Source organism: Aplidium turbinatum, chromosome 2 (genome assembly GCF_918807975.1).
Source record: "Aplidium turbinatum chromosome 2, kaAplTurb1.1, whole genome shotgun sequence".
Taxonomy (NCBI): Eukaryota; Metazoa; Chordata; class Ascidiacea; order Aplousobranchia; family Polyclinidae; genus Aplidium; species Aplidium turbinatum.
The window spans coordinates 23,693,343-23,705,690 of NC_137473.1; the positions used below are offsets into that span (position 1 = coordinate 23,693,343).

The 12,348-nt window shown below is 42.2% G+C and overlaps 2 protein-coding genes across 2 annotated transcripts; both read left to right on the forward strand.

Annotated features, from left to right (window-relative positions):
- Window positions 1-313: 313 nt before the first annotated feature.
- LOC145788444 (uncharacterized) lies at window positions 314-3,628 on the forward strand. The gene has a single exon (XM_082600211.1). It carries the CDS (start codon window positions 314-316, stop codon window positions 3,626-3,628), a length of 3,315 nt encoding a protein of 1,104 aa, XP_082456337.1.
- A 492-nt stretch (window positions 3,629-4,120) lies between these two features.
- Window positions 4,121-5,908, forward strand: LOC145788445 (uncharacterized). The gene has a single exon (XM_082600212.1). It carries the CDS (start codon window positions 4,121-4,123, stop codon window positions 5,906-5,908), a length of 1,788 nt encoding a protein of 595 aa, XP_082456338.1.
- Window positions 5,909-12,348: the final 6,440 nt, after the last annotated feature.

A 12,348-nucleotide genomic window follows, 5' to 3' on the forward strand; every position in this document is an offset into this window, starting at 1 on the left:
CAGGTCTGCCAAGGATTCATTTTTTGGTTTGTGCCTTTGAGCCCGCCACGTTGTAAACTTTGTTTAAATTTTGTAAATAGATCTTCACTTTGGGCAGTCTTGTCAGGTCTGCCAAAGATTGAAGCTTCTAAGCCTGTACTCTGTCAGGCCATTGTTCTAGTCAGGTAGAACTGGTTACCGTTAAACCCTGTAATTTTAGTAGGTTACTTACTGACATTCTCCGTAACATCGTGAAGGTCAATTGTCACCTCACCTAAGGTAAGTACCATACAGATTTTGTTTTTTGTAGCTTGTATATTGCTGTGTGTTAATTATGGCTCGTAAAAAGTCCAAGCAAACCCCAAGACGGAGTAAGCCAAATGGTTATGCTAGTGGCTCAACAGAGCAGCATGAGGCCGCCTCTAATATTAGTGGTCAACATGACAGTAGCGAAGAGCTGCCAGGTCTCGTTGTGTTAGAACAAGAGCTGGTTGAAATCGAGCTTGGCATAACTTCCATCGACATGGAGCTATGCTCAAGTGATGATTTCCTGAGTTCTTCTGAAGTTTTGGAGGTAAATAAAAGATGCCTTGAACTTCAAAGGAAGCTCTCCCTTAAACGTTTAGATTTACTCAAATGCAAACCACAGCAATCAGGCTCAATAGAATCTAGGATGAACCGTATGGGGGAAAGCATTTATGGTTTGCTTGAAGCATGCTCTACCCTCATTCGAAGCTGTCGAGAGCAATCCAAGCAAGTGTCACATCAAACATCATCTGTAGTTATGGATGCAGGCAGTGACACAGGCAAAGCTGCTGAGTCTAGCAGTCACGTGACACCCCGTGAGAGTGGTGTAAAGATACCACCTGTAAAAGCAGAACAGGGTATCCTTCAGGGCAGCAGTAGTGCTAGTAATATTCTTAATCCTTACACATCTCCCTTTCGCACTGAAGCTAATAATAGTAGTGAATTTCCCATTGTCGTGCCTCAACCCCAGCTCAGTGCAGGGTTTCAAAATGTTCATGGTCCTCGGTTGTCGCTGGAGAAGTTTGACGGCAATGTGTTAAAGTTCTTTAACTTTAAAAGGCGTTTTGAACGATACATTGAGTCAAACTATCTAAGCTTTGAAGATCGCATCGCCTTTTTGGAGGACAATTGTGTAGGCCAGGCCTTGGAAGTAATATCTGGCCTGAGTTGCTTGCAAAATAGTGAAAGAGCATATGGAATGGCATGGGATAGATTGAGAAAAAGGTTTGGCAACCCTGGAAAACTCATGGCCAAAGTGAAGGAAGATTTGCTGCAAGGACCCCCTATTTCAGAGTGGGATGCGCCGGGCCTCACAAAGCTTTGCGACAAGATGTATAAGTGTGAAGTCAGTTTCGATGGCTGGGGTAAGTCCCATCTTTTAAACAGTGATGAGGTGCTTCAACGGCTGTTCCTGCGACTTCCTTATAAGCTAAAGGAGCAGTTCGTTAATGTTAATCACTTAGGATCGGACTGTGCCACGTTTGGTGATTTAAGAGTCTTGGTCGAGGATGCAGCCTCTCGAGCCGACAGCCAATATGGCCATCTTATGCAACCAGGCAAAGATGTTAAGAGAGCTCCACAACCATCGCTGGCTCGATCTAATCCGCAAGGTGGCTACAAGCGTGCTTCGGTTTGCACAACCCAAGAGCAGATTTCCCAATCTGCTAACCATAAACAAGAGTCCTGTTGTTTGTGTGCAGAGTCGCATGCCCTATGGAAGTGTGAGATGTTTAAACAAAAGCCTGTTGCAGAAAGAAGAACCCTGGTGCAAAAGCATAGACTGTGTTTTTGTTGCTTGAGAGCAGGCCACAGAGTGGTTGATTGCAGATTTAAGAAATCTTGTGCAACGTGTGGATCGAGGCATAATTCACTTCTGCATGTAAACCGTGTGGAAAAGGAAAGCCCCTCTTCTCTGAAGAAGGGCATCTCAGCAACAACGTCTGCAACTGTGCCAGCAACATCTGGGACAACAATTTTTAAGGTTTTGCCAGTTAAGGTATGGGCTGGGGACCCCTCCAACTATACGTATACTTATGCTTTTATCGATGAAGGTTCTAGCGTCAGTCTATGCTCCTCAAGCCTCGTATCTCGCTTAGGAGTTGCTGCGACAAAAAGCAATGTAGAGTTGCTGACCACCAATGCTGTCTTCTTTCATGACAAGAAAATTGATTTTTTGGCTGTGCAGGGAATGGAAGAGCAAGCTGTGTTTTCCGTTGCAGATGCTCTGGTGATGGACCAGATTGTGGATGTCAGCCACAGTATCCCCACCGAAGCACTTAGTAGTGCATATAGTCATTTGGAGGACTTAAAGTTCCCTGAACTAAAAGATAGGAAGGTTGAGTTGTTATTGGGTAGCGATCTTCACCAGGCTTATCTTTTGCAGGAAGTTCGTACTGGCGCACCAGGGGAACCATGCGGACTGCACACCCTTCTGGGTTGGACCATTTATGGGAAGGATGGTGGCGATAGGCAGCTCAACTCACCAGTAATGGTAAACTTTCTTAGCGTAAAAGAGTCTTGCGATAGAATGTTAAATGTGTTGTTGCAGGATTTTAATGACATCGGTGAGCCACAGGTACCCTGTCCTTCAATTGAGGATAAACGTGCGCTGCAGATCATGCAGGACACAGTGAAGAAGGTGGATGGACACTATTCTGTAGGGTTGCTGTGGAAAGATGAACACCCGGACCTGTGCAATAATCGCTCTATGGCACTCAAGCGCTTAGAGGGAATGAAGCGGCGATTTATTGCTGACCCGGAGTTATTCAATGAGTATCGTGGTAAAATGCAGGAATATATTAAATGTGGCTATGCTGTGCCACTTGAAATTGGTGTGGTAGACACACCAGGGAAGACGTGCTATGTGCCCCATCACGGCACGACCAATGCGGCCAAGTTTAGAGTCGTTTTCGACTGCAGCGCGAAGTTTAAAGGCGTGTCATTAAATGACAAGCTGCTTCATGGCCCAGATCTCACCAATAACCTTGTAGGAACATTGTTTCGCTTCAGGCAACATCCGATCGCTGTTGTGGGCGATATTAAGGCCATGTTTTCCCAAGTACGTGTAGACGAAGGAGACAGGGATGCCTTTCGATTCTTATGGTATCCGGACGATGATCTCAAGGGGGAACCTGTCGACTACCGTATACAAACTCATGTGTTTGGAGCAAAGTCGTCGCCATGCTGTGCTGCCTTCGCACTTCGGATGACTGCCAAAGACAATGAAGCAGGTGCTGATCAAAACACTGTTAACACAGTTTTAAAAAATGTTTATGTTGACGATATTTGTCATTCATGTGAATCGCCGGATCAGGCTATCGAACTAATACAACAACTGCGTGAACTATTACAAAGTGGCGGCTTCCATTTAACTAAATTCCTGTCTAACAGTGCAGAGGTCTTGAGTTCTGTGTTGCAGGAAGACTTGGCGTCGAAGGTCGATTTGCCTCAGTGCCAGCTTCCAACGCAGAAAACCCTTGGTGTTGTGTGGAATGCTGCGAGCGATTGCATGGAGGTGAGGGTGAGTATCCAACAAAAGCCTAACACCCGGAGAGGCGTTCTCCATGATTTCGCAAACATACGACCCACTAGGTCTAATACAACCCTTCATTTTACCTGCTAGGCAACTCCTGCAGCAGGCATGTGACGCTCAACTTGATTGGGATGAACCCCTTAATGGCCTTGGGCCAGTAAACATTAATTGGGAAGCTTGGTTAAAGGCCCTTCCAGAGCTTGAATGTGTTTCCATCGCTAGAAGCCTGACTCTTTTTGGTAAATGTGCTATCCGCTTTGAATTGCATGGTTTTTGTGATGCCAGTACCAGTGGCTATGGGGTCGTGTTTTATGTTAAAGTGTTTTATGATGATTCTGTAGTAATTTGTAATTTTCTATTTGGCAAGTCTCGAGTGGCTCCATTAAAGCCTGTCAGCGTACCTCGCCTGGAGCTCACTGCTGCTGTGCTCGCTGCCAAAGTCTGCAATTTTATCCTGACGGAGTGTGATTTTAAATTCAATTGTGTTGTCTTATGGACAGACTCAACTGTTGTGCTGCGTTACATTATAATACTTCGACTCGTTTTCACACCTTTGTGGCTAATAGGCTGAGCACTATTCACATGCTTACCAGTGTCAATCAATGGCATTATGTACCGACTACCTTAAACCCCGCTGATCTCGCGTCTCGGGGAGTTTGGCCTGATAAAGTTAATACCGCTAAGCTTTGGTTCAATGGTCCTAAGTTTTTGCATGATGTCACGAGCAATTGGCCAAACCAGCCCGACTTTGTTGGCGGAATTTCGTCAGACGATCCAGAGGTTAAAAACATTGAACATTGCTCAGCCCAACAACACGCGATTACGGACTCGGACTCTCTCTGTCGGTTGTTTACCCGCTACTCGAACTTCCACGATCTACAAAGAACGGTTGCATGGTTGCTTCGCTTCAAATTGTACCTGAAAAGGAAATGCCGAGATGACTCCTTGACTGTTAAGACAGATTCGCTCAGTGTCGAGGAGATGGACGAAGCTGAACTTGCCATTGTCACAGCCGCCCAGCATCAAGTGTACCCGACGGTGTTCGCAGTTCTCCATAACCACCCAGGATTCGACGCCCCGGTGGAACTCGTGTCCGACCTGCAGCTGAAGAAGCATGTGGCTTTGAAGGAGCTACAGTCCCTAAACCCCTATGTTGTTAACGGAACGTTAAGTGTTGGTGGGCGATTGCAACAATCTTCTCTGTCAAGCGGAAGAAGGCATCCGATCATTCTCCCACATCAGCACCCAATCACCGATCTAGTGATCATGAGGTATCACGAACGAGAAGGACACATGGGATGCTCACAAGTCCTTACCGCCATTGCTTCCCGTTATTGGATTGTCAAAGGGCGGTCAGCTGTTAAAAGGGTCTTGCATTCCTGTATGAACTGTCGTTTTTGGAAAGCTACCGCCGGAAAACAGCAGATGGGCAACTTACCTGCTCCACGCGTAAACAAATCCATTCCTTTTCAAGCTGCTGGCACTGACCTTCTTGGTCCGTTGATGGTAAAGAGCGGCCGCAGCAGTGTTAAGCGATATGTTTGTGTTTTTAATTGTTTGGCGACCCGTGCTGTGCACTTTGAGGTCGTGCAATCCCTGGAGGCAAGTGCATTCATTCAAGCCTACCGAAGATTCTGCAGCCGTAGAAACGTTTGTCCTACTGATCTGTACAGTGACAACGGAGGAAACTTTGTTGCTGCAGACCGCGAACTTCGGCAAGGACTCAACAACCTCCATCAAAAGAAAGTCACCGATGCCTTACTTCGGCATGAAACGAACTGGCACTTCAACCCTCCGCGTGCTTCACATCAAGGCGGCTTCTACGAAACATTTTTTCGTTTATTAAGAAAATTGATGCGGTCGCTGGTAGGAAACGCTACGTTGGATGAGTTCGACCTTCTCACGCTGGTAGCAGAGATTGAAAGAATTTTAAACGATCGTCCCATCACTTCGCTCCCATCGTCACCAGATGATCTGCAAGCCCTGACTCCCAGTATGATACTCACCGGGTCAGCTTGTGACACCCTATCGCCAGATGTTTTTATGAAGGCTGACGGTTATCGACGCTCTTGGAGAAAGACCCAATACCTCACAGACAAGTTTTGGGAACAATGGCTGTTGCAATATCTCCCTCTGCTGCAGCCCCGACAAAAGTGGTTTGGCACATCTCCAAGCTTGAAACCAGGCGATTTGGTACTGATAACGGACGAGGCAACTAAACGTGGGCACTGGCCCAAGGCTATTGTAAAGGAAGTTATGCCGGACACTAATAAACTTGTCAGACGCGTGCGAGTAAAGGTTGCTGACGGTACAGAGTTTGTTCGCGACATCAGAAAGATCTGCCTGCTAGAGGGCAGTATGGACTTTTAAAATGACAATTTTGTTTTCTAGGCTGGCTGGTTGGCACGATTGCACAACTGACATTGCTCATGCTACTTAGGTTTCATATTTGAATTGTATTGCGTGTTTGTGTTTATTTTACTATTATTATTCTTGTGCTCCTCACTACCGCAGCTAACGCGGTGTCGTCGATGCATTTGCATCCAGCAGTTCTGCCATAACTGTGTTATTGACTCCCATTAATAGTGTTGTTTCTATTTGCATCCTGCAGTTATTTACACTGTAGCAGTCTAGCTTTGTTTTTGGTCTGACTATTTCACACACCTGTCTCACTACTAAAGCTTTTGCTATGTGCGATATTATTTTTTGTGTTTTGTCAATTCATTGCTTAACTATCACGACTCGACTTAACAGTCGCGTGTTTTTTCTGGTAGCCTACTTTTGCTCTGACGTTAATGTCACTTGCGCTGGTCATAGCATTGCGCAGTATTAGGTTGTATGTGTGCTTTTGTTTATGCCATATCCCCACTTCTGCCACTGGTACCATGTATGCTATCATTTGTTTTTCGTGTATCCGTTTATACTGACTTCCAGTTGTCGGTAGACTTAATGTTTTTGTGCTTATTCTTAGCAATCGCTATAAGCATGTTGGTCAAAAGGGTTTATTAACTCTTCTTGGGCGTGTCTTCGAGCTACTGTTATGCATGTTCTATTAAGTTTGTGTGTAATGCAAGCCAGCCTTTGTGTTGCAATTGTGATCCTTGCTAACCGCGAATATTTTTGATTCTGGTCGATATTTGCATAATTCATGTTCATTGTCGTTTATTTGGCCACCTTGTGGCAATTAATTGGTTTGTATTTTGCTTCGTTGTAATCGTTTTACAGTGGTAAAACCCTCATTTGTTAAACTCTGGTTTTGGGGGTGGGTATGTTAGAAACGATTCCCCGCCCATTTAATATTATTGTTGTATCTCTGCTTCATTCTATTTTCATGCTTGAGTGACCCGGCCATGCATTAACAATTTTTGCTAGTTGATCTTTCTTTTTACGTTTTGGCATGGACTGGAGTGGTCATTGTTTTATAAATCTGGAGATTTGGAGTGACTAGGGAATATGTAAGAATTCGGTAAGCAACTGTTTGTTTTGTTTTATTATTGTCGTTTTCAATACACCATTTCTTCTAATAAGTAAGGCCTGCACTTTATCCAGTCTAGGCAGAAAACGTTTTAGACATTAATATAATCAATGTAACTTATAATATAACATGAGTTGTGGTCTTGTTCAGAAAAGTTAAGCCAGGGCAACAGGTCCTGATTAAAGCTCACGGAGGCCCGAGGCACAGCTAAGTTTAGGGGCCCCTATTGGCAATCGCTTTCGATGCAGAGCAGGAGTGCTCAACTGTTACTGCAAAACCGTTAGACAATTTGAAATTGTTACTCAAAAATAACAAGTGTGCACATACTGGCACAACAACTTTCACTACCTACGCCTACGGTAGGGGAAAGTGCTATAAAGTGGACCGGCTGATAATTTGGACCACTGCTGTTTTTTCAATGACTGAAGTAAATAATTTCATGGTTTGTGAACAAACAAAAGTAATCTGCAGGAGAGGCATTACTAATGACTATCTGCGAAAATCTTGAAGAAATGTCCACTGTTTAAGTTTATTAATTCTAAATGACACCAAGCAACATAAGATTATGCTAACTGTAATATGGACCACCTAACTGTTTGGTAATATAGACCAGTGGTCCAGGTTATGGTCAATTGGTCGAAATTTGTTTCTCAGTAATGAAGACAGGCATAGAAATGAAGTTCGTTCCATGAGATTTATGCATTTTTTTGAAACTTTTTAGAGTGCATCATAAAATATATTTGTAACTTGCTTTCTTATAGTGATAAAAGCTACTACCAGTAATTTGCATAATCACTTTGATATTATAAACAATTTGATTAAATTCTGATGACATGTGTAAGCATGAAAATTGGATTTAAAATGGATTTAAATGCAGTAAATGGATTTAAAAAAGCAGTAATTTATCCCATTAATCCTCTTGTAGGCTATTTGATGAAAGTGATTTTCACTCAGCTGAAGTTACTGACAAGCCTCATGAAGTAGACACCTCTCCAAACAATGTATCACCGCTGATGATAATTCAGTGGCGTATCCTGGTTGGTTGAGCAAGGGAAGCAATAAAACTCGTGGGGGATCAGAGCGTGCCGAAGGCACGTGTTTTCTAGGGGGGTCCGGGGGCATGCTCCCCCGGAAAATTTTTTGGCAAAATTACACTCAAATAATGGATTATAGTGCTTTCTGGAAACACTTTCAGGCAGGGCCGGATTAGGGGTTTATGGGGCCCTGGGCTGAACTGAAAGTGGGGGCCCTTATCAAGTGACATTTTCGCTGAAAATTAATGGTGGAGTGGGGCTACGACACGGCCCCAGTTGCATGTAGGCTATCTGTGGCACCGAGCCCCAAACAGCGGACCAGTGGCGTAGCCAGAAAAAAATGTTGGTGGGGGCCAAATATTTGATGAATTGAAGAGAACAACAAAGTGTTTGATTTAAAGCCATCGCTACTTGATGTGCAGTGGCGTATCCTGGTGGGTTGAAGCAATAAAAATGGTAGGGGGGTTAGAGCGTGCCGAAGGCACGCGTATTCTAGGGAGGTCCGGGGGCATGCTCTCCCGGAAAATTTTTGAAAAATTACACTCAAATAATGGATTATAGCGCTTTCTGAAAACACTTTTAGGGTGATATTTGTATGAAATTTATTAGCAGATAAACAGCTATTAACTTATTAAAGATAGCTCTTCGACACCAACGGGCAAAAACTGCGGCTAAAATTAGAGAACATTAAAAACTCAATTACACAAAAACTCAATAACTACACAAAAACCCAACAGAGTAAGCCTTCTGAAATCGCTTCCACAAATTAGTTCAAAGAAACGTAAATCGCGTAAATTTTACGCGATTTACGATTTGCAAAATTTATTGGTGTCTTTCTGTGTGTCTAAATCAAGTCCTTGGGGGTGTTAATAGCCAGATGTCTTGGAAAACGATATAAATTTCTACAAACTTTATTATGTTTTCAACAAAGGGCTCAACTTCGGAATCCAAACTTGGAAAATTTGGGGGGCCACGGCCCCTATCGCCCCTCTGGCTACGCCTATGCAGCGGATCACCTTCTTGTTTGCCCTCGGCTTGCCACCCGGTGCAGTAGGTGGGACCTGTCAGTGTAGAACTCCGTTGCGGAAGAATGTGTCAATCTGTGGTGTATCAACGAACTTTAGAAGACTCGATAGAAGAAGAACTGCATCATATCTAACTGACCATCTTGTATCAGATAATGTCTTCAAAACAGGCAAACCATCTAGGAATTTTCGATAGACTTGCCAACGATGAGTAGACGAGACGAGCCATGAATAAAGACTTTGCAACAATTCAAAAAGCTCAGCGGCAGAACGGCATGTTTCTACAGGACATTTACCGATTAAATTAAGTGAATGTGCTGTGCAAGGGACATAATGAGCTACACTACATTTCTCGCGCAGAAGAGCTTGAAGACTGTTAAACTTGCCACTCATATTGACAGCATTATCATAACTTTGACCCATAATCCGTACCATTTTCGGATATGAAAGTATCAAATATGTTCTTTGTTAAAAACAAAGAAGAAAAATTGAATAACTGGGGCTGGGCACTCCCGTGGGCAGGGGTGCTGCAGCACCGCAGCACATATGGGTGAGCCGCCCTTGCTTGTTTGAGATACGAATTAAAGCAGTAATCTCGAGCTGTGCAACTAAAAAAATTAGTAGATTTTTTTCTTTGAGGTGGGGCCCCCCGAAAGTGGGGGCCCTGGGCTTCAGCCCAGTCCGCCCCCCCCCCCCTTAATCCGGCACTGCTTTCAGGGTAATATTTGTATAAAATTTATAAGCAGATAAACAGCTATTAACTTATTAAAGGTGGCAAAAAATGCGGCTAAAATTGGAAAACACCAAAAATTCAGCTACAACTACCTACTGATAGTAGCTTAAGACAGAATTCATTTCCGTCAAGTTTAGCCTAGACCTCACGTATCCTGTCTGATGCCAAAGTATATCCAGCCAGGATAGCAGTGTAAAGCCAACATTTGGCTCAAACTTTTGCTTACTTTTGCTTTACCTGATATTATAACCATAACAGCGCTTTAAATTTTTTCATTTTTAGCCCACGGGCGCAATATCCAATAGAGCAGAATTGCCAGACTATGATAAAGTCTAAAAACAAAAATAATACAAAAAAAGGCCAAAAACAAGGAAAATATTAGACAAAAGGCCAAATGGATATATTTACCTGTTTCTATTAAAAATAATAAAATGTACATACATTTTATGACTTGTAGCGGATTTCAAGAAATTGTATCAAAAATAATTCTGCAAGTATAGCCCGAAAAATAGCAAGTATAAAAGGACTGTAGTGGATGAGTATTAATCCGCCACATTACGAGTATTAAACAAGTATAGAACATAATATATTGAACAATGGTGAACATGGTTTCATGTGGTAAGGTTACAATATTTGAGAAATATTGATTATTATGCATTTTAAAGAATTAATTTAAAAAAAGCCTAATTTGTGGAATTTGGCCAATCTGGTAACCCTGCGACGGGGAAGCGATTGAAAAGTTGCTTCCGTGGATTAGTTAAAAGAAAGGTAACTCGCGCAAACTTTGCTCTGCTTTTTTTCCTTAGTCTCTCACTTGTTTCTTAGTACAGCAAAAACGAGAGCAAGGGAAGCGATACGAATCTTCGCTTCCGTAAGCTTCCAACTTTTTTAAAATTAAAACCGAGCTGAAATTATACGGGGACATGAGTTAGAAACCGTTCTAATTTGTATTCAGGTAAAGAAATTACGAAACCATTTTACTAAAAAATATAATTTTCTCTTTTTTCAATTTAGACAAGGGAAGCAATGCTTCCCTTGCTTCCATTGAGGATACGCCCCTGTGATAATTGATGATCAAGATATGTCTACTCATGGCCATCTGGAGATGCGGCCTGATTTGTCACATTTTGCAGATTTTGATTACAGCTACTGCTGGTGCTTGACTGACATTTTTTGAGATGTTCTTACTTTTTGTGGTTTCCTAATGACATAAAACTTTTTTGTTGCCTTGGGGAAGCAGCAGCAAATGAGAAAAAGTAAGTTAAAAAACGCAAAATCAGACTGTTATTGAAAATTAACAGTCTGACTAAAATCTTCAAAATCAAAATTTCTTTATTTTTCAACATGTGAAGATGTTAAAACCTATTGTGTTATCTGGGGAAAAGAATAAAGAAAGCGTAAAAATCTAATTTTTAGAAAAAATTATTTAAACGTTTGTCCAAAGTTAGAAAAACCTGGAAATTTATGCAAAATGTGACAAATCAGGCCGTATCTTTAGGTGGCGATGGTCTACTCAAGATGCAATTTCTCGAAACATTACACCTTTGTCACAAGATGTGGTAAACATTGAGAAAGTGACAAAAAGTTCTATCATGTCAACAGAATTAAATGCTGGAACTTTAGCTGATGCACCGTATGAAGCAATCTCACAAGCACCAGGACCATCGTCATTGAGTGTTAAGAACTTACAACCTTGTTCAGTTAGCATTTCATGCAGGATATCTGTCGAGGAAATGAGCCCACTTCCAAAATAAGTTACGAAGGGAAGAAAACGTAGAAAAACTACAAAGGCTACTGTGCTGACAGGTAGGCTACGCCACACAAACATAAAATCAAGTTCACAGAAAAAGCTAAACCAGCAAAACAAGTGAGAAAAGGCTTAACCTTTAAGTTTTCAAAAAAGAGAGTTATTCCAAGCAATGCTGCTTCTGCATGCACTTGTCTTGTGTGTGACGAGTCCACTGATGAGGATTGGATTCAGTGTTGTCAGTGCAAGAAATTGGCCCATGAAAGTTGTGCTGATATATCAAATGCTCATTTTTACTAATTGTGACAACTGTGCCAACGATCAATGATTTGAAACTTGTTTGAGATGACTATCATGAACGTTTCAGACTATTTTTATTTATTGAGTGTTTGTGTTCTATTTCATGCCTTTGAAGTTTGGGTTGATAATATGGACCACTATATAAAAAAAATAATAATGTAGTTTTCTTTGTTTGTGTTATGTTTTTTTGATTGGAATTGTTTTTGCAAACCAACTAGCCTGTAACTTATCAAATAAAGTTGGTTGCACCCCAATGCTATGGATCTTTTTAAAAATATTAAGATTTTTTATTAGGTGGTCCAAATTATAGTACTTTCCCTACTAATGTTTAAAAAAATGGGGGCCCCCAAAACCAGAGGGCCTGAGCCTCGTGTGCCTCATGGTTAATCGGGCCCTGCAGGGCAATAATCAGGACTCACGAACAATTTCAATAAGAACTCAAACCCCGAATAAGTCAACTTAAAGGGCGGGGAAACCCAAATTCACTTTTTGCGAG